The sequence below is a fragment of the Molossus molossus genome, unplaced genomic scaffold, assembly GCF_014108415.1.
Source record: "Molossus molossus isolate mMolMol1 unplaced genomic scaffold, mMolMol1.p scaffold_m16_p_14, whole genome shotgun sequence".
Classification (NCBI taxonomy): domain Eukaryota; kingdom Metazoa; phylum Chordata; class Mammalia; order Chiroptera; family Molossidae; genus Molossus; species Molossus molossus.
In genome coordinates, this window is record NW_023425349.1 from 57,074,502 (window position 1) to 57,099,891 (window position 25,390).

General features: G+C 39.4%; 1 protein-coding gene across 9 annotated transcripts; it reads left to right on the forward strand.

The window, feature by feature from the left end:
* Nucleotides 1-4,277: 4,277 nt before the first annotated feature.
* On the forward strand, nucleotides 4,278-24,583 carry CD274 (CD274 molecule). 9 transcript variants are annotated; one of them, XM_036261587.1, is made up of 8 exons: nucleotides 4,278-4,493; nucleotides 6,755-6,832; nucleotides 10,557-10,616; nucleotides 12,035-12,376; nucleotides 18,661-18,945; nucleotides 21,616-21,720; nucleotides 22,808-22,867; nucleotides 24,185-24,583. In XM_036261587.1, exons 2-8 carry the CDS (start codon nucleotides 6,805-6,807, stop codon nucleotides 24,205-24,207), a joined length of 903 nt encoding a protein of 300 aa, XP_036117480.1. In that variant the 5' UTR covers nucleotides 4,278-4,493; nucleotides 6,755-6,804; the 3' UTR covers nucleotides 24,208-24,583. The 9 variants fall into 9 exon arrangements, with proteins under 9 accessions (XP_036117480.1, XP_036117478.1, XP_036117477.1 ...); XM_036261585.1 differs by having other exon boundaries at nucleotides 6,759-6,832; XM_036261584.1 differs by lacking the exon at nucleotides 4,278-4,493 and adding an exon at nucleotides 4,557-4,685.
* The last annotated feature ends 807 nt before the right edge of the window (nucleotides 24,584-25,390 follow it).

Consider the following 25,390-nt stretch of genomic DNA (forward strand, 5'->3'; position numbering starts at 1 on the left):
ATTATATACAGGGTGTGGCAAACGTAGGTTTACAGTTCATATGGAAAATAATACAATAAGTAATAACACAAGAATAAACTGTTTTGTGTACTTACGACTGTAAACCTACTTTTGCTCCACCCTGTACACCATCCTTGATTCCCTTTTCTCCCTTATTTCTAATATCCATCAACAAGTTCCGTTAGTTCTAATTCCAAAATGTGGCTTACATCAACAGTTCCTGAAGGCCTCCCAGCTTCCATGCTAGCCCCTTCCTGTACACACCATTCTTTAGACCACAGTTAGAGTGACATTTTTAGAAAATCCATCAGGTAACTCCCCTGCTTTAACTCATCCAGTGGCATTCCACTGCAATTAGAGTCTAACCTTCTCCCTTGGATTTCAAAGCCTTTCATATAATCAGATCCACCACCACTCTCTTCCTGCTAATGCTCTTCCTGCAGAACTTTGCATGGTTGTCTTCATAATTCATGTCTCAAATAACACCTCTTAGAGAAGCCTTCCCTGGCCACCATAACTGAAGGAGCCTCACATCCAGGCATTATGCCATATTGGGTCACCCGCCCCCCCCCCCCTTTTAAATAGGACTTATCAGTATCTGAAATTTCTGTTTATTAGTTTATGTTTGGAATCTCTTTCTCTTGAAACAGAAAGGATATTTCTTATTATCCTTTTAGGGAAAGGTGGGGAAAAGAAAAAAAAAAACCTACTCATTTTTTTAGGATGGGTCTGTAGTCCTAAATAGCAGATTAATTAGGTTCACCATCCTGTTAGTCTGGATGTGACTATAATGGGTCTTTGAATAACCACTTATTCATACCAGAAAACAAAATCAATTGTCCTCTTCTAAGTAGGGGTTTTGAACACTTTTAGATTTAGGACTCATACTGTCCTTGGTTGAAAACCACTGGAGGCAGTTCCACAAGAGACATTGACCTCACTCATGTCCTTAAACCAAGGAAAGTGACTCACAAAGGGACTTTTATTTCTACACCATTCACTTAGGTTACTTAGTTCTAGGATGATAAAGCAAGAAAATGTTTCCCTGTATCCTCCGAAAGGGTATCTCCAAATTACAAACTCTATTTTTAGCTCCTTCAATTAATTTATTGATATTCCTTGAAATTAAATGATTTACCATAGAGTGTTCCCAAATTCTCACAGCATTTATCCGAGTCATAATTATTTGTGTCTGGGTTTGGGAATCCCTTGAGGATAGGGGACATTGTTAGAGGCCTCATCGTTGTTTTAAAGTACACACAGCAGCCCAGCCAGTGTGGCTCAGTGGATTGAGCGTCATCCCATGGACTGAGAGGTCCTAGTTCAGTTCCCAGTCAGAGCACATGCCTGGGTTGTGGGCTCAATCCCCAGTAGGGGGCGTGCAGGAGGCAGCCAATGGATGGATGTTTCTCTCTCATATCCATGTTTCTGTCTCTCTCTCCCTTCTTCTCTCTCTAAAAAAATCAAAGAAACATATTTTTTAAAAAAAAATACCCACAGCATTGAGCCGCCTTTTGAAGGCAAGAGCTCTTTTCCAGCTCAGGATAGGAAGGAAGGAGGCAAATACAGTGTAAATAAAGCATCTGAGCATGGATATCAAGTGATGACAGTTGCTAACCCCTGACCATCCACACATGTTAACTACTCCTGTATTTTAAACAGTCGTATGACCAGGGCAAAGTGTTCTGCTCTATGAAGTCTGTTTAGCACCAATCTGTGGGGGTTAAAATAGATGGCAAAGGTGGAGGCAACAGAAGGTGGGAGTCGGTGGATGGCAACAGAGAGATAGAAATAGGCATAACATAGGATAGTGGTTTACGACCCTACACAATCAAAAACAGAACACGGGAACAAACCTGGATATTGTCTTTATATAGAATATAAAATACTTTTAAAAATAGTCAATGCAAACAAAGCAGTTTGTCAGTATTTTTAAAGTATCTTTATATCTTGTTTTTAGTGATCAAAAAAGTTTACTGGAAATTGCTTCTTCACCAGGAAATTGCTAGCATTACTTCAGGCCTAATTGTAAGACCCTGGAATCTATCCTCCTCCTGAGATCAGGACAGAAAAGGATCACCTCTCTTGTTTTAGGGGTGAAAGTGGAAGTGGAATGGCAGAGGTAGAGTGAAGGGTGGCATTGATAACAATCAACCGAATTAGATGGATGAAAAGGAGTTATAACTGTTCTTGCCAAGAACTCTTAGTTCAATTTCCCCCCCCCTTGAACATTATGCAATCAGTATTTAAAACTTCAGTGTGCACATTAATCACCGCAGGTTGGTGTTGAAACGTAGAGTCCCAGGACAACTTCCCAGAGAATTGGATTCAACACGTCTGTGTTAAAGCCCCAAGGTCTGTATTTAAACACCCAACTCAGGTCAACTGTGATGCAAGTGACCCTCAGAAACAGCACATCAGCAGTGATGAGATTGTACCCCTAAAAAAGACAAAGTAAGAGGGGCATGACTGGGAAATGGCAATACTGGAGATGATCAGGGTGTCTGTTCTCCTATCTCAGCACTTCTCCATCTACTTCACCCAAATCACAAAACCCACACAAATTTTGGGGATTAATGCCCCCCAGCCCCACTGTTTGGATTTTCATATATTTTTTAAGTGATAAAATCCTTTTTCTAAACATATTCTGTTTTTCTATCTCCAGAGTATGTGTATCAGAAACTTCACTAAGAAGCTTGATAAACTGTATGGGAAAGTGAATGGCTGAAGGGTGGAAACAGGTGGGTGAGATGAACAAGGTCACAAACCCTCAGATGACTAATATGTACATCAATGAGCCACCCAAGATGAGCAACACATTCCATTTCCATTAACAACTTCAGGGAAAGCTCAGTTTCATTTGCCTCCTGTCTTTCTTATTGATCATATGTATACCCTGAACATTGCTTGGGTCAAAGAAACAAGCAAAGAAACTAAATACACCCCACCAAAGTTTTATTTTTTTTTTAATTTATTGATTTGAGAGATCAAAAGAGAAATGTGGATTTGTTGTTCCACTTATTTATGCACTCATTGGTTGATTCTTTTAGGTGCCATGACTGGAGATCAAGCTCAAAATCTTGGCAGGTGTATCAGGAGGATGCTCTAACCAACTGAGCTACCCAGCCAGGGCTCCCCCAAGTGTTTTAAAAACCGTTCATAGATCATAGAGGCCATATAAGAGGAGATGTCTTAATCCTGACTACTCAGTAAATTCTTTGCCCAAAATTACTCAGTTACTGGTAGGTGGCGCTGGAGTCAGTTTTTTCAGATAGGCAGGACCACACTAGCAGGTCATGACATATATGTTCTGGGGTCTTGATGGTCATTGAAACAGATTAAATAAAAAATATCAGAAGAACTAAATTTGGAAAAACACTGCTCCGTTCCACTCTGTGGCCTCAAAAAGAGATTTGCAAGAGGGAGCATTTTGAGCTAAATCTCCAAGTCTATTGTGATTTTATTGAGGCTAAAGAGAATTTCACATTTCTCACCAGATTTTTTTAAATCCTCACCCAAGGTTATGTTTATTGATTTTTTTTTTTTTTTTTGAGCGAGCGAGAGAGAGAGAGATATTAATGTGAGAGAGAACCATCAATTGGTTGCCTCCCCTATGCACCCTTACGGGATCAAACCCACAACCTTTTGGTGTACAGAATGATGTTCCAACTAACTCCCCACAAGATTTTAAGGCAGTATCCGAGTTAAAAATAAAAATAAATATGTGCTATTCTGAGACTGTAAAAATTCTTACTTGGGAATGAAATGCCATAACCAAGTTAATGGACATCTCAGTACTCATTCATTATATAGTATTTTCCATTGCAGTTGAAATGAATAAGAAGGAAAAACAAACAATGAAGAGTTCAACATAACAATTTAAAAATTACAAAGTTTACAAAGAAAGAAAGAAGAAGGAGGGAAAGAGAAAGAGAGGCAAGCACCTAAAAGTCTACTAGTGGTTACTGCTTAAGTAAATTATGCCACTACCCTCAGTGTGAGTCACATGTTTCAGTTGGGCTCATCTGATCCTTACCAGAAGGATCTTCTTAATACTCACCTAGAATATGCTATCCCAGCCTCAATAGCAAGAGAACAGTGGTCCAGAGCATTCTTACAAATCGTAACTCATGATGGGAAGTTCTTTTAATGACGAGGCAATTGAAGTTTCATTATGTCGAGGAACTCTGAGGAAGTATCACAAGACACCGTTTAAAAATGTATTTCCTATTATATACACACGCCCACCTTCCACAATAAAAAGCAAAGCCATATTGGCCTGCCTTTTACTTGCTGTATGTTGCAGAATTAAGTGGAGAACCTGATGGCAGAATTTAAGGTGTCCGAATTCTGTGAAAGCAACATCTGAAATCTTTGTGATGATTTCAGGAGCCGGTTTGTTATAAATCTTCTTTTAAAACATCGGATGCTGACTGTATTATTCCTGAAGCTTTCCTTTTCAGAAAGAAGATGATTTCTGGGAAACCTCGGTGGTAAGTTTCACTATTGGTTTCATGTAAATATATCTTCTCTTCCAGGAGCATAGAATCCGCTCTTTGGCCTGGAAGACAGCGGTGGGAACTCTGGCGGGGCAGGGCGGGGACTTAACCTCTTCCTCTCTGGGAGCTTCATTAGCCTGCCGACCTCCGCGGGCTCCGCTAGAGTCCCGGCGCGGCGTCCCGCAGGTAGGGAGCGTTCTCCCCGCGAGGGGCCCCCCGGCCGGAGTCCCTGTCTGTCTCGCCGGCACTTGAAGAATGTACGGCCTCTAGTCCCCCTTCTTTGAGGAGAGAGGATAAGGGAAAAGGGAAGCTCGATGGTTGAGAGTGGGGAGCGGGCACTAGAGCCCACTTGTCAAGGTTAATCAGAACAAGGTAACGCGTTTGGCCTTTCTCTAGGCGGAATCCTGTTTTGCTTAATGTCATCTTGTAAGTACATATTTCTGTATGTTCATAAATATGGTCCTGAGGTCGGTAGAGGGTCTAGACTCTAGAGGGAAATTTCTAGGCTGGGGGTTGGATCACCTGGGTCCAGGTCCATCCTCAGCCACTCACTAGCAGCATGCTGTGGGTAAGTCAGCACACAGGCAGCACCTCCTAAGGTCCTTTCCTGCTGTGTAAGACTCAGGATACTACAGCCTGAGTTCTTTGCCCTGTCTGCTCTGGGGACCTAAAGAAATCCTGAAAGGAGCCTAGGGGCAGGGCAGGGGGAGAGGATGGGGGTAAAACATTTCCTAGACATAAGGACCTTGGCTTATGTAAAAGTAGTTTGGGTTTGTCTTATAACACAGGGAGTACTCTAAGTACCATTGTTCCACCTTGTTTTTTTGCACCTAAAATGAAAATATAAACAACTGTGGATGATTTTCTATGGCTTAAATAGCCTTCTAAATTATTTATTTATTTTTTAAAAAGTTTTATTAATTTATTTTTGTTACAGATGTTTCTCCTTTTCCCCCCATTAATACCCTCCTCCTGGTCCCCCAACCCCCACCCCATCCCCAGCATTGTTGTCTATGTCCATGGTTCTGTATACATGCATATAAATTCTGTGGTTAATCCCCCCCCATCCCCTCTTCTGAGGTTTGTCAGTCTGTACCCTACTTCTGTGTCTCTGAATCTATTTTGTTTGTTTGTTTTGTTCATTATATTCCTCAAATAAGTGAGATCATGTGATATTTGTCTTTCTCTGATTGGCTTGTTTCGCTTAGGATAATACTCTCCAGGTCCCTCCATGTTGTTTCAAAGGATAAGAGATCTTTCTTACAGCTGCATAGTATTCCATTATGTATATGTACCACTGCTTTTTTATCCACTCATCTGTTGATGGACACTTGGGCTGTTTCCAGATCTTAGCAATTGTAAATAGTGCTGCTGTGAACATAGGGGTACATATATTCTTTCTGATTGGTGTTTCAGGCTTCTTAGGGTATATTCCTAGAAGTGGGATCACTGGGTCAAATGGAAGTTCCATTTTTAACTTTTTGAGGTAACACCATATTGTTTTCCATAGTGGCTGCACCAGTCTGCATTCCCACTAGCAATGTACTAGAGTCCCCTTTTCTCCACACCCTCGCCAGCACTGTTTGATAATTTGTTGATGACAGTCATTCTGACAAGTGTGAGGTGATACCTCATTGTTGTTTTAATTTGCATCTCTCTGATGATTAATGATGTTGAACATTTTTTCATATATCTTTTGGCCATTTGTATGTCCTTTTTGGAGAGGTGTCTCTTTAGGTTCTCTGCCCATTTTTAAAATGGGTTCTTTGTCTTCCTTTTGTTGAGTTGTATGAGTACCCTATATATGTATGAGTACCTTTTCTGATGTATCATTGGCAATTATGCTCTCCCATATAGTGAGTTCCCTTTCCTAAATGTGATTTTTTAAATGGCTATATTCCATGGTGTTAGATAACCAAACAGAAATAATCCCCCATGTTGTGCATAAAGATTATTTAGTTACAGTGATTTACTGTTTTAGCCATTCACTGGACACTTTTGTTCTCTGGGGCATGGCTGATTATTTCTTCAGGTAAACTCTTGGAAGCATAAGTACTTAGTCAAAGAGTCGGAATATTTTAAAGGCCTTTTGATTAAATGGTGATGGAAGGAGACTTGACTTGGGGTGATGAACACAATACAATATATAGATGATGTGTTGTAGAACTGTACACCTGAAACCTATATAATTTTATTAACCAGTTTCACCCAAATAACTTTAATAATAAATAAATAAAATGAAATTTTTTTCCCAGAAAGATTGCAACCTGATCGGGAATTGACCGGAAAACTTTTGGTGCACGGGATGACGTTCGACCAACTGAGCCACTCTGGTCAGTGGGGTTCTTTTCATTATACTACTCTCTCTGCCAAATACTCTGCAGCTTGGCAAGGTGAAATAGTTTATTAAATTTTGTTTTTATTTTTTTTACTGAGAATAAAAGTAAAACATAACCATTTATTTGAAAAACTCTAAAGAAATCTTTCACAATTTTATCTCCCCTGCCTTTCTGTTTGTTTCTTTCTTTTCTTCTGTCCTTTCTTTTTTTAAAAAAACTATAAGCATGGCCCTGGCCAGTGTGGTTTAGTGGTTAGAGCGTTGGCCCACAGACCAAAGGATTTTGGGTTTGATTCCTGGTCAAGGGCAGCACCTGGGTTGCACATTTGATACCCAGCCCTGGTTGGGGCACATACAGGATGCAACCAATCAATGTGTTTCTCTCACACTGATGTTTCTCTCTTTCCCTCTCCCTACCTTACCCCCTCCCTTCCACTGTCTCCAAAAAGAAAATATTTTTAAAAATCAATGGAAAAGTCCTGGCCAGTTTGGCTCAGCAGTTAGAGCGTCGGCCTGCGGTCCAGAGAGACCCAGGTTCATTCCCACTATGGGCATGTACCTCCGTTGCAGTTTGTCCCCGGCCCTGGTTGGGTCGTGCGGGTGGCAGCCACTTGATGTGTCCCTTTCACGTCGATGTTTTTTTTTCTCTCTCTCTCTCTCTCTTCCTCACACTCTATCTGAACAGAAAAGGAAAAATGTCCTCGGGTGAGGATAAAAAAAAAAAAAAAGAAAAAGAAAATCAATGGAAAAAATACCCTTGAGTGAGGATTAACAACAACCAAATAAACTATAAATATGTATGGACCTGGAGAACATTAATTAAGTGAAATAAGCCAGTCAGAGAAAGACAAGTATTGTATGATTTCACTCACATGTTGAATTTAATGAACAAACTGAATTAACAAACAAAATAGAGACAAACTAGTAGACAGAGAGCAGGCAGACAGCTAGGGTGGCGTGGGGTGGGGGGTTGTTGGGGGAGTGGAAGGATTGAGTGAAAAAGCGAGAACTCATGGACATGGACAGTAGTGTGATGACTGCGGGGGTTGGGGAGGGTGGAGGGAGGGAGGTGGAGGTGAAAGAGGGCATAGAGGGGATAGATGGTGATGAAAAAATAAATAAAGTTAAAAAAAAAAAAACTATAGAGAGGCGAAAACCTACCTATTCTTCCTCTAATTTCATTCCAAAAGATAACAACTGTCAGCATCTTGATATGGCTTACCCTGGACATCTATATTTAAATACACACACACACACACACACACACACACACAGATTTTGCTTTTAAAAAAAGTGATATCTGCTACAAATACTGTTCTGCAACTTACTTTCTACATCTCTGCACAATCAATACATATACATGTATTTAATTCTGTCCTTAATGGTATTACATTGTATGACTATACAAAAATTTATTTGACCACATAGGTTATCTAGGGTATTCCCAGTTTGGGGCTAATATAAGCATTCTTTTACATATGTTGTTATATGTGTTTGTTTTTGTTTTTGTAGGATATATTTCTAAAAGAGGAAGTGAAAGCTCATATGACATATACATTTACTTTTTTTTTTTAATCCTCACCTGAAGACATTTTTGCATTTATCTTCAGATGGAGCAGGAAGGAGAGAGGGAGGAAGAGAGAGAGAGAAACATTGATGTGAGAGAGACACATCGACTGGTTGCCACATGACCCCAACAGGGACTGGGGACAAACTGCAACCATGGGATGTGCCCTTAGTGGGAACTAAACCCGGGACTCTCTGGTCCGCGGGCCGACGCTCTAACTGCTGAGTCAAACTGGCCAGGGCTACATTTACATTTTTAATAGAGACTACCAAATTGCCCTCCATAAGGTTACACAGCTTTATATTCTCCCTACTATTAGAGGGTAAGAGGTTCATATCCTCAAAAACACTAAATATTAGGAATTTTTGTAATTTTGGTCAAGCTAATAAGTGAAAAATGGTATCTCATGTCTTAATTTTATACTTTTTTTAAATTGGTGAGGTTGAGCATTCTTTGTTTAAATGTCATATTCTCTGACCTGTATATTAGAACCTTTTGTTCATTTTCCTGTTGGGTTGTGGGTAGTTTTCTTATTGATTTTTAGGAGCTATGTGTATATTAGGAGCATTAATCTTCCACCTTATATATGTGTAGCATTGATTAATTGATCATTTGTGAGTTCTTGTATGTATGCAGAGGTCAAAGACACCCTAAGGTGGAAAACTGACTTTCTTCTCAAAGTGTATAAATGTATGTATAACACAAGAGATAAATTGTTTTATTAAATTAACAGCTTGGATGAAATCCAGTACAATTTTTTAAATTTACTTCCATACTTGAGTATAAACTCCAAGAAGAGAGTAAGTCTTCTTTTCTGTTTGCTAATTTATCCCCAGTGCCTAAAATAGTGCCTGGCACAGAGGAGATGCTCAATCAAAGTTTGCTGAGAAAGAATTGGGAGAATTTCAAGCATGATGGCAAAACACTAGGCAAACACCCCTGAAAGAATGGCTGTGAGTCATTCATATCTTAGTATGAATTAGGCAAATCCAACTGTTTCTCCCTGCTACTAGTGGAATCAGTTTATTGCAAGGACAGTATTTATTATCTCGAATAAGTGAAGGGCAGAAGAGAAGATTTTGAAGGATAGCATTTGGGGGAGAACTGGCATGGCTGGTTGGGTAGTGATGTGGAAGGCTTGAATAGTTAGTTAAAGGGTATGATGAAAGTATTCAGCTACTGCAGAGGTGGGATGAGAAGCATTAAGAGGTTGGATGATATAGAAGTCAGGTTCTCCCAGCCTTGACATTTTGCAAAGGGCAACTTTGGATTTCTAGATATGTTATACTGAAGAAAAAAACAAAACAAAACATGAAATAATGGAGAGTATTTTGGTGCAATATTTGCTTCTTGGCTTCTTTTGAGTGTACATTGTAATTTTTTTGTGAGGCTTGTAATTAAATTTAAAATTTTTCATTCATTGTAGCTTTTTTATTTTTATTTATTTATTTTTTATCCTCACCTGAGGACATTTTTCCATTTTTTGTTCAGGTAGAGTGGGAGGGGGAGAGAGGAAGAGAGAGAGAAACATCGATGTGAAAGGGACACATCGAGTGGTCGCCACCTGCACGACCAACCAGGGCCGGGGACAAACTGCAACCGAGGTACATGCCCTTAGCGGGAACCGAACCCGGGTCTCTCGGGACCGCAGGCCGACGCTCTAACCGCTGAGCCAAACCGGCCAGGGCAATTGTAGCTTTTTTAAAATTTGGCTTTAGATGGCTCTGGGATATATATATATATTAATCCTCACTCGAGGATATTTTTGCATTCATCTTCATTAGAGGGAGAGAGGGAGAACGAGAGAGAAACATTGATGTGAGAGAGACATATCAAGTGGTTGCCACCCACACGACCCCAACCAGTGCCGGGGACAAACTGCAACCCAGGTACGTGCCCTTAGTGGGAACTGAACCCGGGTCTCTCTGGTCCACAGGCCGATGCTCTAACCACTGAGCCAAAGCAGCCAAGGTGGCTCCTGGATAGTAAGTGACAGTATTGAGTTCTAAATCCCTGCTGCATTTCTGCACTTACAAATCTGTTATTATCTGGTTATCAGAAGACTATTTCAGTTAGAACCACTAGGTCCTGTAATGTCTGGGTATTTAATTATTGAGTAAGGCAGTTTCCTTTTTGTGTTTTCCATAATTAGGTCATTTCAGAAAAATGAGGATACTTTTTACAGTCATGGCCTACTGTCATTTGTTGAAAGGTGAGACACCAAATCTTAAATATTTTAACCATAAGTTAAAAACTAAAATAATTTAAATGCATATAATTTTTAATAGAGAGGGCATTCTATTTTTACTTCTTTGTTTCATAAACTTGTATCATTGGACAAAGATTTAGACAAGATCGACAAATGAAAGAAAACAGAATTAACTCATTATCCATTATCCATTATGCATTGTCCATTTCTCAGGTATACTTACTGAAAATATCTGAGGAAATGGCCTATAATATTTGTTTGTTTTCAGCAAGAGAAGGATCATTTTATCTACCTTGTTCGGTAACCTAGCTTTTCCCTGAACAGTATATTCTAAGGAAGAATTATGGAAAGTGTCTGGGTAACAACAATACTGGCATCATCCTAAGACCCTTCCTAAATCTCTATACCCATTTACCTCTGGCCAGACAGCTGATCAAGAGTTTCAGGCTACAGTCATGTGCTGCGTGAACATGTTTTCGTCAATGATTGATTGCATATACCATGGTGTTCCCTTAAGATTATAATGGAGCTAAAAACTTCCTATCACCTAGTAATACTGTAGCCATCATGTCACAATGCAACACATTACTCAAGTGTGTGGTGAGATTGGTATAAACAGACTGCCTGCCAGTTGTATAAAAGTATAGCACATACAATTATATAGAATACATAGTATTTGATACTGATAATAAATTACTATGTTGCTGGTTTATGTATTTACTATGAAATACTTTTTATTGTTGTTTTAGAGTGTACTCTTTCTAAAAAAAAAGTTTGTTTCTAAACATTATGCCATGTTAGGCCAATAGCAGCCTTATACATCTTGTTTACCATGTCTCTTGATTACATAATTTTCTCTTGTGCTTAATTTAATGTCATGCTGTTTGGTACAGTAACTAGGCTGTATCATTCAGCCTAGGTGTGTAGAATGCTGTTCTATCTAAGTATGTATAAGTGCACTCTATGATGTTTGCACAACAGCAGAATCACCTAGCAATGCAGTTCTCAGAATGTATCCTCATTATTAAGCAGTGCATGACTGTATTGGAATCTAGCATTCAGACTATGCAGAAAGCAAATAGGTATCCAGTCAAAGGACATTCTGGGGATGTCCACATGAGACAAAGTTTTCAGGTTTTAAGTACCCCGTCACCATATAATATTTCTACAGTAATGTATATATAAGAATTTTGGGACAACAACTTGTTTAGCTCATTTTATTATTTTATCTCTGGGATGAGATACAGCATCCCAAAATGCATGTCAAACCCACCAGATAAAATACATATTTTAGAGAAGTAAGTCCTTAAACATAATTGTCACATAAGTTACCAGGTACAGTGTTTGTAAACTGTGTACTCATTGTGTAAATTTTTTGAGGAATTTTTCGTGTTCTAAAGATTGGTCTTTTTTTTTTCCAGCATTTACTATCACAGTTCCTAAGGACCTGTATGTGGTAGAGTATGGCAGCAATGTGACAATGGAATGCCAATTTCCAGTAGTAACACAGTTAGACCTGTTTGCATTAGTTGTCTACTGGGAAAAAGGGCGAAAGAAAGTTATTCAGTTTGTAAATGGAGAGGAAGACCCGAAGTTTCAACACAGTAGCTACAGCCAGAGGGCCCATCTGTTGAAAGACCAGCTCTTTTTGGGAAAGGCTGCACTTCAGATCACAGATGTGAAATTGCAGGATGCAGGGGTTTACTACTGCTTGATCAGCTACGGTGGCGCCGACTACAAGCGGATTACTTTAAAAGTTAATGGTAAGAATTATTATAGATTAAGAGGCTCAACCTTTATTAAATCATATGTCTGTTGAGAACTTCTTGGAAGTCCACTCTTACTCTCCACTGAAGCAATATGTTCATTCGTTCATTCATACACTCATCCAATTAGCATTTCTTTTTCTTAAAAAAAATCTTCACCCAAGGACATATTTTCCTGATTAGTGAGAGAGGGGAAGGAAGAGAGAGAGAAAGAGAGAAACATCAATTGGTTGCCTCCCACACATGCTCCCATGGGGGATCAAACCTGCAACCTAGGCATGTACCCTGGAATCGAACTGGCAACCCTTCAGTGCTTTGGACAATGCTCCAACCAACTGAGCCACACTAGCCAGGGCCCAGTGAGCATTTCTTGAGCCTCTCCTACTTGACAGTCACTATAAATCCAGAGCCAAACATGGCAGAGCCATGTTCTACAGAATGTTCAGTTTTCCCAAAAATGAATTATCAGTTTTTATTTTATTATTAGAAAAGTAATACTTGTACTTGCAAATAATTCAGATACTATGGAAGGAAATAAAATGAATTATAAAAGTGTCCCTACTCCCTTCACCACCATCTTCCATGGCATGTGAAGATAACCAGGTAACCACTATTTGTGTGTTCCCTCTGGGATTTGTTATTGTTGTTGTTTTTGTCCAACAACTATTTTTATTTTATTAGGTCTGCCTGCATTTCCCTTCCTTTTAAACTATGTCAAACTCAAATAAACATATTAAAAGCAAACCTCACTAGCCCAGGCCGGTTTGGCTCAGTGGTTAGAGTGCTGGCCCACAGACCAAAGGGTCTTGGGTTTGATTACCAGTCAGGGGCATGTACCTGGGTTGCAGGTTTGATTCCAGGCCCTGGTGAGGGTCGTGCAGGAGGCAACCAATCAATGTGTCTCTCTCACATTGATGTTTCTTCCTTCTTCTCTCTCTCCCTCCCTTTCTCCATTCCACTCTATCTAAAAAGCAATGGAAAATTATCCTCAGTAAGGATTTAAAAAAAAAGGCAAACCTCACTATAAGGTTCATGTTTTAAAAACTTAAAGTCAATTTATGAAAGCAAAATATAATTAGTATCAAGTATAGAGGATACTGTTCTTCCTTAGAGATGGTATAAACGATGCTCACTAGGCGTTCATCTTGAAAATCTATACCAATGTTATCTTAGAATGTTAAAGAGGAACTGTAAGTGACAGATCCCTGGGTTCTGAACCACATATATGTCATCAGGTCATCTGGGTTCAAAGTTTGAATGGCTGCTAGCTAAGTAAAGGAAAACACCTTAACTGACCACCTCTGCTCACTGCTAAGGTTCTTAGAATTGAGAGCTGAAAGGATCCCAGGCAAGAGCAGCTAACTTAAACTCCCAAGGAACAGAAATTCCCCCAAAGGGTCTTCTGCTCACATGCTTCCCACAATGACACCCCTATTGAAATTACTTTCTGATCTTAAGCTGAAATCTTCCCTCTTTACTTACAGTTTTGAAATTATCTGCCTCCTTTTTTCACCTTATTTTTTTTCTTTATTGATTTTAGAGAGAGAGGAAGGGAGAGGGAGAGAGAGAGAGAAACATCGATGAGAGAGAACATTGATTTTCCACCTCCTGCATACCCCCCACTGGGAATTTGGCCCACTACCTGGGCATGTGCCCTGACCAGGAATCGAACTGGCGACCTCTTGGTGCATGGTCAACACTCAACCACATGGGCAGGACTCTTTTTCACCTTTTAATATGTGACTAGAATTAAATCATCATCACTTGGTCTTGTTATTCCTGGGATAACTACCATCAATCTGAAGGTAAATAAGTAGAAAAGCTTGAATTTATCATAAAAGGATAACTGATCATTATAACATCAAAACCAAAATTATATAAGAATTAGGAGAAATACATCTATTTTATGTTGTATTACTGGGTCTTTGATTCTGGCTCAATTAATGCTATTGCTGTTAAGAAAATGTCACTTGTGTTGTGAAGTAGATTTAATTTTAATTGTATTTTACCATATGCTTCTCCAGAAAAGTCATATTTGTGAAAATAGAATAGTGAGATTCTAAGTTGGGGTTTTTAACTTCTCTTCAATCCATCAGCAAATGTCAGGCACTTACTGTGTTTCAATGCATGAAGGAAATTATCAAGACTTAACTCTAGAAACAGCCAGCATTGCTGGATCTGTGGTGGGGACGAAGAGCATAAAGCCTGGCAAGTAAGGTAGAAAGAAGTATAGAAGGTAAGTTTCTGCTTCTAGAAAAGGTCTCTCATTAGCCAGTAAGGAGTGTGTAGAGAGTGGGACAGCTGTCTCTGTAGTGAGGAAGGGCGTTCTTCCAGTTCACCCGGGCTCTGTAATGTCCCTGATGGAGCTGCAATTTCCTTTCCTATGGTTTGACACAGTGGGAAATCTCTGGCTCTGATGGTTTCTCCAGGGAGAGGTCCCTGGTGGAGTAATGCACATAACCAACATCTGATTTGTTTGACCCTTTTATTTTGTATTATAAATTAATAAATTGGCATCCTACTCCCCATTCATCTTGTTGTCATACAGTGGTCTTGGGGGTTGAATTGAGCAGCCACCAAGTTTCAATTGAGGCAGTGCCCCCAGTAGAAGTTTAGAGTCCAGGTCACATCAGCTATATAATTCAAGGAGCAGAGCTTCTAGTCACCTCCATATGCAAATGATTTCACAGTAACACTTTCAGGCTTCTCTTCCCATCATTGCAACCCTGGTAACATAGCTTCCCCACCGGGAGTTGACTCACCGTGGCATTTTAAAGGTGAAGTATTTCAAAACTGAAATTTGAAAGAGTTTGGTTTAGGATTAACTTAATCATTACTATCACTTTGAGTGTGGATATTATTGCACCTTTCTTGTTTTTTAGTTTAAATACCAAATTTTCAGGCATCTGACTTTCCAATGAAAATGTTGTTTTCCTTTGATCATTGAACCTAATAGCAGGGAAAATGAAGTGTCCTTTTATACATTCAAGACCTTAACTGAAATTGGGCTTCATCATGTCTAAGATGCATATTTTTTACATTTTATATCTTTGAAGTCTGAAGGTATCTGTCAATGTGGCATCTTAGATTCAATGATATGTGATGTTATTATTTTATACATAAGGAAACTGAGATCCAAAGAAATTAAGTGATTTGCCCAAGTTTATTTTATTCAGCTATTAAGTGGTGAAGCCAGGTTCTAAACAAAAGCAATCTGGCTCTGATATGTGCCCTTAACAACCAGGTTTTACTGCCTGTGTTTATACCTCCAGAGTGTGTATCGAGTTGTGTGTTGATTTTAAATCCACCATAGGGAATATATTGTGCTAATACATAGGTTATATCATAAGAATTTGACAATTTTAAAAAGCAGAATAAATTGAGCATCACCAATTTCATATGGTTCAAACTAATACATTGTACATTCTGTAATGTATAAAATTAGAAATTTAAAAGGATAAAATAAAATGTTTCTTGGTAATTATGATGCTTTACTATCATTAGCTAATATTTTAAGGCATAACATATCTTAGATGAAATTCATCATTAATAAAGGTGGATGGTCTTGACAACCTTGAGGTTTCATTTTAACCAATACCTTTCAGTTTCAATTAGGTACTTACTGGTTTAACTTCATAAAGTGATGATAAAAAGTGTTACTCCTGCTATTTCCTTTTGCTTTATGCTTGAATTATTAGTACTATCTTCAATCCTCAGTTTCTTTGTCGGGAACTTTTCAATTAGTTTTTTATTTTGCAGGCAGGTTAGTTAAGTTAAAACCAGATAAGAGAATCTGAAAATCAGTAATAAGCCCAAACAAGTCACTGCCCTCCCTTTGGTATTACAAACTCCTCTCTTCCCACAAGACCTACTGTGTCACACAAAGTGAGGCCCAGTGTCAATCAGTAAAGCTTATAAGTTTAGATTATTTCTTAATTGTTACAATAAAAACACATATAAGTGGAAGTTCTAATATTTTCTTTCTATGTCCCAATACATATGCCTCACTTTAGAGACTAATGTAGGGGATATTTAATCAATGAGTAGAATGAATCCACTCATTTATTGGACCCTTATAGGTGTACCACATTTATACATATGCCTAGGCATGAAACAACATTCTCCTTTATTCTTATACCATTAAAAATGATAATGGAAGAGTAAACAAGCAAACATTTTACCTTTAACTCTTTACCATTAACTGTGATTTTAGGCTTGACATTTTAATTGCCCAGAAATCAAGCTATGTGCTATATGAACTAGACCCTGTTATGGTAATGTTATTTTATGAAGTATAATTAGTAGATTTGTTATTTTTGATGATTCTTCAACATAACAGATATAAGATTGAGGATTCAAGTACTCATGAAAACAATATTTATGTGCTTTCAAATTGTCATTATGTTGATTTTCAATGTTTTCATTTGTGGTTTTATTCATTTAAGAGCACAAAAATAGCCCAGCCAATGTGGCTCAGTGTTGAGCATCAACCCTTGCACCAAGAGGTCACTGGTTCAATTCCCAGTCAGGGCACATGCCCAGGTTGTGGGCCAAACACCCAGTGAGGGGCATGCAGTAGGTTGCCAATTGTTGTTCTCTCTCATTGATGTTTCTATCTCTCTCCCCCTGTCTAAAAAAATCAATAAAGGAAAAAAAATTTTTTGAAAGTATAAAAATATAACATCATTATTTCAGTTTTGCTTATTCCTGGCTATATTAAATCTCTGTAAATATATCATGTCTCGCCCTGGACAGTTAGGCTCAGAGGTTAGAGCTTTAGCCCACAGACCAGAGAGGCCCAGGTTTGGTTCCCACTAAGGACACATACCTCAGTTGCAGTTTGTCCCCAGCCCCGGTTGGGGTTGTGTGGGTGGCGACCACTCGATGTGTCTCTCTCACATCAATGTTTCTCTGTCTCTCTTCCTCCCCATCTCCCTACTGCTCTATCTCAAGATAAATGCAAGAATGTACTCAGGTGAGGAATATATATATATATATATATATATATATATATATATCTCATATCACAAAGCCATTGTTATGACTTCATGAAAAAAATACAGAATTAAGGCTCTAGGTGGACCAGTAGTATTATAGGAGTAAAAGAAAGATCATACAAACAGAATAACAAGATGTTAACATGCTTGTAATGAATAAACATGAATAAATATCTTAGGTGATAAATGCACTAAATAATAGTACACTGGGTATCTTAACCCTAAAAGGGAGCCAAACCAATGATCTATAATTTAATCAAACTTTCTTCCTTGCATATAATTATTTAAATGATTTATTAAAATAGCCAGCATAAACAAACTTTAAAAAAATAAGTATTATAATGTAGTATTCTGGATGAGATCCTACAACAGAAAAAGGACATTAGGGAAAAACTAGTGAAATGGAAATGGAACAAAGTGTGAAGTTTATTAATGGTATCGTACCAATGTTGGTTCCTAGTTATAAAAAATGTACCCTGGTAAAGTAAGATGTTAACAGTGGGGGAAGCTGGGCGAGAAGTATATAAGAACTCTTACGCCCTGGCCAGTTTGGCTCAGCGGTTAGAGTGTTGGCCTGCGGTCCGGAGAACTCTTACTATCTTTGCAACTTTTCTGTAAATCTAAAACTATTTTTTGAAATATTTAGATTTTTTAAAGTTTCATCCAGGAACATGTGTCAGTTTTTACAACATCATACTATTTTCATACCTAATTTCTGATCATTGACCTAACGTTGAAAAGTGAATGGCACATCAGGATCAGATTTTTTGTTTGTTTAGTCAGTAGTCTAAGAAACAGTGCTTGCCATCTGGAGAGGTTCATGTTTATGAAGACAACATTATAACAACAAAAACAAAATATCCAAGAATAAATTTAAGAAGAAATGCGTTCTATGTAAAAACTATAAAACTTTACTGAGAAACACATGAAGACTTGAATAAATGGACAGGTGTAGTTTTTATTTGAATAGAAGGACCACTGGTTTAAAGATGACAATTTAAAAAATTAGTCTTTATATTTACTTTGAGCCCAATAAAAATAGCAATATGATATTTATAGCAAGATAGTGGTTCCTTTAAGCCCAAACTTGGCCCAAGTATGAATAGAAGAGTTGAAGCAGAACTAACAGGGGTTCTCCACTGCTGAGACATCTGAACATTAAGCTGATTTCCGTGAGAACCAGCCTGGATGTATATTCTTTCTAATGTGAGCACCACCAAACCACATGTCTAGTTCTGTGCTAAGTGAACGCCCTGACTTTTCTTCTTTTTGCCCATACCCTAGCCCCATACCGTAAAATCAACCAAAGAATTTCTGTGGATCCAGACACCTCTGAACATGAACTAACATGTCAGGCTGAGGGTTACCCTGAGGCTGAAGTCACCTGGACAAGCAGTGACCACCGAGTCCTGAATGGCAAAACCACCATCACTAGTTCTGACAGAGATGAGAAACTTCTCAATGTGACCAGTATACTTAGAATCAACACAACAACTAATGAGATTTTCTACTGCACTTTTCGGAGATCAGGTCTTGAGGAAAACAGTACAGCTAAGTTGGTCATCCCAGGTAATATTCTGAATGTCTCAATTAAAATGTGCCTAGTGCTATCTCCTGGCACCAAGCATGATACCTGCTCATCGTAGGCATTCATTGTTTGTTGAATGAATAGCTCTATATTTATAAAATGCATCCTACTTCTTCATCTCCATTCATCCAAATCATAGTGCTATATTTATTATTTATTTATTTAATATTTATTTATTTTTTAATTTTTTTTATCCTCACCTGAGGACATTTTTTTCCATTTTTTGTTCAGATAGAGTGGGAGGGAGAGAGAAAGAGAGAGAGAGAGAAACATCGATGTGAAAGGGACACATCGAGTGGCCGCCACCCACACGACCAACCAGGCCCAGGGACAAACTGCAACCGAGGTACGCGTCCCTAGCAGGAACCGAACCCGGGTCTCTCTGGACTGCAGGCCGATGCTCAAACTGCTGAGCCAAACCGGCCAGGGCTATTTATTTAATATTTATATGTCAACAAATAGTTATTGAATATGGCCTATGTGCCAAGCATTTGGGAGCTCATAGAAGAATAAGATGGTTCACGATCTTCAAGAAACAGATAAGAAAACAGGTAGTCTCATCCATGCAGGAAATGCTCTTGTGACTGGGGGACCTGGGGGAGCACCTGAGAGGAATAATCAACTCATGCTATGATTCAGGAATCCAAATCTGAGTTTATAGAGCAACTCCTTTCTTTCCAGGGTTTTTATGGCAAGAAGCAAATGGAATACTCCTATTTTATTCCAAATGGGAGAGGTCCTTCCTAGCCGTCTGCCTCCCCTGAGGTAGTCTATGACAGTCCAACTCAGGGCAGTCTGCTTAGTGTATAGGACATAATAAGGCTGGGTGTCCCTGGGCAAGTAACTCAGCCTCTACATGCTTTACTTTCCCTATAAGGTTATAACCTGTTGGGCAAGATTATCATAGGAGTAAATGAGCTATATTGTCTGACAATGATCTGAGACTCTTGCCTGTACAGAAATGGGTAAAGTGGGTAACACAGGATACAGTCTGGTGAAGGGCTCAGACCTTTAGAAACAGCGAGGTGGGGGAGCATGATGTTAATATAGAACCACAGGTGTTCTGAGCAGCACTTCTCACTACCCTCTCCCTCACTAGGTGTTGACAGTAAAGCTTTAGGTACTTCAGAGAAAACAATTAAAAATGGGTAGAAAAGTCAAGCAATAGGACAATCCAGGACCGTCCGATGAATAAAAAGAGGAAAAAGAAAGCTTAGAAATTGAAAGAGATGCCCTTGCTGAAGTATGAGTCACTTTGGGAGGATCTGTATTAGTGGGTTCCTGCCATTTAATAGCTGTTTTATGACAACTTATTTGTGGGATGACTTAGGATAACTCACCTAATTGCTTGGAGTTTCCTCATCTGTAACCTGGGATTTTTTTGTTTTTTGATACCTGACACACCTAAGTCATAAACTTATTTTGAAATTCAAATAAAATAGATATGAACAGGCTTTTATTAGCTGTTTTATGACAACTTATTTGTGGGATGACTTAGGATAACTCACCTAATTGCTTGGAGTTTCCTCATCTGTAACCTGGGATTTTTTTGTTTTTTGATACCTGACACACCTAAGTCATAAACTTATTTTGAAATTCAAGTAAAATAGATATGAACAGGCTTTGTAGACTGTAAGCTACTAGCTGAAGGCTGACTGCTATTGTGGCTTTAAAACTTGAACAAGGTAGTCAGAGATCAAGGCTAGTGGTGGGAGGTTAGCAGTCTCTAAGCATCATGTGTCATGAGATCCCTTTTTCATCCTGCATGAGACCACAGACAGACAGACTGGGAGACTGGTGAGAGGTACCAATGGTTAGACATCCTGAGATTCAGACTGTGGAGAAAGGAAAGATAACAAACACTGGCCCCTGATCATGACCATGGAAATTGGGAGACAGGCATTCTTTGGCAGTATTAGCTGGCCTTCAAATTCCATCTTTGCCATGTACAGTGGGCTATTAACTTCTGTATTAAAGAATATAAGAGAGCCCTGGTCAGTTTGGCTCCGTGGTTATAGTGTCAGCCCGCGGACCAGAAAGTCCCGGGTTCGGTTCCCACTAAGGGCACATACCTCGGTTGCATTTTGTCTCCGGCCCCAGCTGGGGTCGTGTGGGTGGCAACCAGTCACTGTGTCTCTCTCACATCAATGTTTCTCTCTCTCTCTCCACACCCCTCTCCCTCCTGCTCTATCTAAAGATAAATGAAAAAAAAAAAAGAAATAAAAATTATATATATAAAAAAAAGAATATAAGAGAAAGTGAAATAGTCGAGGCTGCCATTTAGTATTGAGCAGCCACTCCCCAGGGTGCTGTGCCAAGCACTTGACAAACATTGGTCGAGCAGAAGTATTGTTTCCATCTTCTAGTCTGGTTAAAGGACTTGTCAGAGAGGGCAAAGCTCGTGAGTGGCAGAATTAAACCAAGGTCCATCTGTCCAGAGCCTGGGCTTCCCCCGCTTTTTCATGCTGCTCTCATCTTCACATTGGAGGTCTCTCACCATTCCAGCCACTCGCTAGCCAGGAACTTTTGCTATTTAAGAAAATTAACCTAGAGTTAAACTCAATTATTTTCAAGGATGATTATTCTCTTGACCCCTTCCCATCAAAATTTTATCTTTAGTCTATTTATTCATTCATTCATTTATTTTTCAGAACCACCTATAGTTCCAGGAAATCCAAGGACTCACTTGGCAGTTCTGGGATCTGTCCTGTTGTTCCTTGTAGCCCTGGCAGTGGTCTTCTGTCTACAAAGAGATGGTATTTCCTTTATTGCAAGGGTCTCCGCTGGGGATGTGGGGAGGTGTATAGGGTGCTACTGTTGTCCCACTAGGCAGAGCCAAGGATGCTAAATCTGCTGAAATGTGCAGGGCAGCCCCACAGAACAGGGAACAGTCCTACCCCAAATGCTAGCAGTGCTCTCACCAGGATGCACTGATTTATAAAATGCTGTCTTCCTATCAGTCTTTTCTTTCAGGGTTTATTTTCAATTATGCAAAGTTGATTTTAGCTTTGCCACTGTGTGACCCTGTGTATCACCTTTTCCTGCAGTCCTGCTCATTTTGCTGTCTAGCAGCCCCACCTTCGTGGGAGGGCAGCAGTGGATGTTTCCATGAGCGTATCTCTCTGTTTACCTGTGGCAATGATTAAAATGCAGGAAAATGAGTCCATTCATGTAGTTTCTTCTCAACTTAAGATGACTCAGAGATAACATTTCTCCAGTTCTTTGAGAAGTATACCAAAGGATCCAGTGATGGTTTTCACAGTTATCTGATGTCAATAAGGAAGTAGAAAATGGGAGGGAATTCCAGTAGTTGTTAAGAAATTCCCCACAACTCTGTAAGAGGGTGGGTGGATCTGGGAAAGTAGTATAATTGAGGGAGTGGAGGTTGCTGATTCTAAAGACTAAATTCTTAACAGAACATGAACAGCCAGAATATAGGGAGCAAGTTTCAATGACAGGAAGATCTTGAGATGGAGTTAATTTGTCCAAGGAAGTGGCTATTACGAACTTGGATTTTGAATGTCTTCCTGTGAAAATTAATTAGTTGGCATCAGGAATGGCTAGAAAACCAATGCATTGTAAAGTATCTCAGAATACGGTCCATCTCTGAGGGAAGGATGAAGAATAAAAGTATATATTTCTAAAGAAAATCTAGGAGCAAAATCACGTGCCCTAAACTGTTGAATTAACCTTAGGGGTTGAGATCTGTGGAAGAAGGAAGTCTACCAGATGTCCTAGGGGATTAAAAATGTTTCATAGGAACCTGGAATTTAAACTTAAGTCACTGTGTGAGATGTAGAGTTGTGTTTTGTGGAAATAAAAAATGCTTTTTTTTTTTTCAAGTTACAGTGACAGATGTGGAAAAATGTGTCACTCGAGACAGGAACTCAAAGAAACAAAATGGTAAGAATATTAGCAGGGGTGTAGACGCTGAAGGAAAGGGAACAAAAAGCTAAAGTGATATCAAAGAGAAATCTATCAGCCATAATCCCTCTTCTTTTTAAAGGATGCTAGCTGTTGGAACTGCTGGTTCTTTTTGCCTCACAACTCTAATATAAGAACTCCTCTCCTCCCACAATCAGAAGGTTTAGGGATGGCCCTGGAAAGTAAAGAATGACTAGCAGCCCTGGCCAATTTGGCTCAGCAATTAGAGCATCTGCCCAAGGACCAAAGGGTCATGGGTTCAATTCCCAGTCAAGGGCACATACCTGGGTAGCAGGTTCGATCCCTGGCCCCAGGCTCGTGAGGGAGGTAGCCAATTGATGTGTCTCTCTCACACTGATCTTTCTCTCTCTCTCTCTCTCTCTCTCTCTCTCTCTCTCTTTCCCTCCCTCCTTCCATTTCACTCTATCTAAAAAAAAGGGAAAAAAATCAATGGAAAAATGATGTCTGCAGGTGAGGAATAACCACAAAAAGAATGACTAGCAGTTTTGTGTGTGTGTTGAGCTGGGGAGAAGACAGTTTCTATTGCTCTGTGTCCTAACCTCCCTGCAATGGGGGACCAAGTTGGCTTATGTAGATAGCTCGATCAACAGAAGTTGTATATCAAGAACTGTGTTCACTGCTTCATGTACAGTACCTCCTTTACTTCCCTCCCACCCCTCAAATCAAGGAGTTAATACTAGGATTATCTCCATTTTATATTAGAGAAAACAGGGCCACGGAGATCAAATAAATTGCCCCAAAACATACAGCTGATAAGTGACAAAAAACAGGCCTTGAGGCCCTCTGGCTTGACCATGAAACCTTATTCTTCACCTATGGGCTTGATTCCACTTTAAATGTCTACATTTATGAAAGGTCAGAAAGACCTCATTCAACTTATTGAACTAAGAAGAAATTTATATTAAGATTTTCAATTCTTTTTAATGTGGGTGGAACCCAAACTTCACAAGAAGCCCAAGTTTAAAGTAGTCTAATCGGCTTGGACAAACTCAGGCAGGTTTCATTAAGTGGTTTCATAACACTCCTCTGTGCTGTAAAGCTAATCAGTGAATGTTGTTTGAGTCATCCTAGGATGATCAACCATCCCAATTTGCCCAGGACTAAGGGGTTTCTCAGGACATGGACTCTCAGGACAGTCCTGGGCAAACTGGGCTGATTGGTCACCCTTTATCAAGCAAAGGTATTTGGGCAAAAATATAATCTGCTTCTTTATCTTCTTGCAAATGTATTATGTTATCCAGAAAATATAAAGTGCTTCTCATTATTACTCTCCAGATACACAGTTGGAGGAGACGTAATCTGGCATTGAAACTTCTGATCTTAACTCAGGGATTCTCAGCCTGTGGTTCGAGTTTGTCAGGGCTGAGCATCACCAAAGGTGCTCACTGGGCCAGTGCGCTGCAGACAACGTAGACAGAAGGCTCAAGCACTGAAGCTGGAAGCTGGAAAAGGAGACGAGAACAAGGAACGATGGAGTTGGAAAGCATAGCGTGGAAGGAAACCTCAATGCTTCAAAATGACTGGGAGACTCATCAGTGCATATGAAAGGGAGAAAGGACACTTCTGTATGATGAGCCTCCGTGCAAATTGTCCATCACTCATCCTAAGAAAACAAGTTGAGATTCCCTGATTTAATGGTCAATTCCTGCAAAAGTGCCCTTTGCCTTCACTGTTTTTTTTTTTTTTTAGTTATAATACCAATCAGATTTTATTTATTTAATCTTTAATCATATTTTAATATATATTTTTTTATTGTTGACAGTATTACAGATGCCCCCCTTCCCCTTACCTCTTAGGTCACCCTCCCCCCACCCTTTTTACCACCTTCCACCCAGTCCCTACCCACCCCCAGGCCTTCACCACACTATTGTCTGTGTCCGTGGGCTATGCATAAAAGTATATAAGTTTTTAGGTTTATCTCTTCTTGCCCCCCCCCCCCATCTCTGAGATATGTCAGTCTGTTCCATGCTGCCATGCCTTGTGACTTGTTTTCTTAGTCAATTTATTCTTTTCATTATATACCACAAACAAGAGAGATCATATGGTACTTGTCTTTCTCTGACTAGCTTATTTTGCTTAGCATAATAATCTCCAGGTCCATCCATGGTGTATCAAAGGGTAAGAGGTCCTTTTTTACAGCTGCATAATATTCCATTGTGTAAATGTACCACCACTTTTTTATCATTTCATCTACTGATGGACACTTGGGCTGTTTCCAAATCTTAGCTATTATAAATAACACTGCTATGAACATAGGGGTACATATATTCTTTCTGATTGGTGTTTCAGGGTTTTTGTTTGTTCTTTTTTATCCTCACCTGAGGAGATTTTCCCATTTTTTGTTCAGATAGAGTGGGAGGGAGAGAGAGAGAGAGAGAGAGAGAGAGAGGAACATCGATGTGAAAGGTACACATCGAGTGGCTGCCACACGCACAACCCAACCAGGGCCGGGGACTAACTGCAACATGTCCTTAGCGGGAA

Excerpts from the sequence above, each read along its gene's own strand:
- CD274 (XM_036261587.1), top strand. The coding sequence starts at position 6,805 with ATGACGTTCGACCAACTGAGCCACTCTG. Across the intron at positions 10,617-12,034 it reads CTACTGTCATTTGTTGAAAG|CATTTACTATCACAGTTCCT; the intron begins GTGAGACACCAA and ends TTTTTTTTCCAG. Across the intron at positions 21,721-22,807 it reads CTTCTGTCTACAAAGAGATG|TTACAGTGACAGATGTGGAA; the intron begins GTATTTCCTTTA and ends TTTTTTTTCAAG.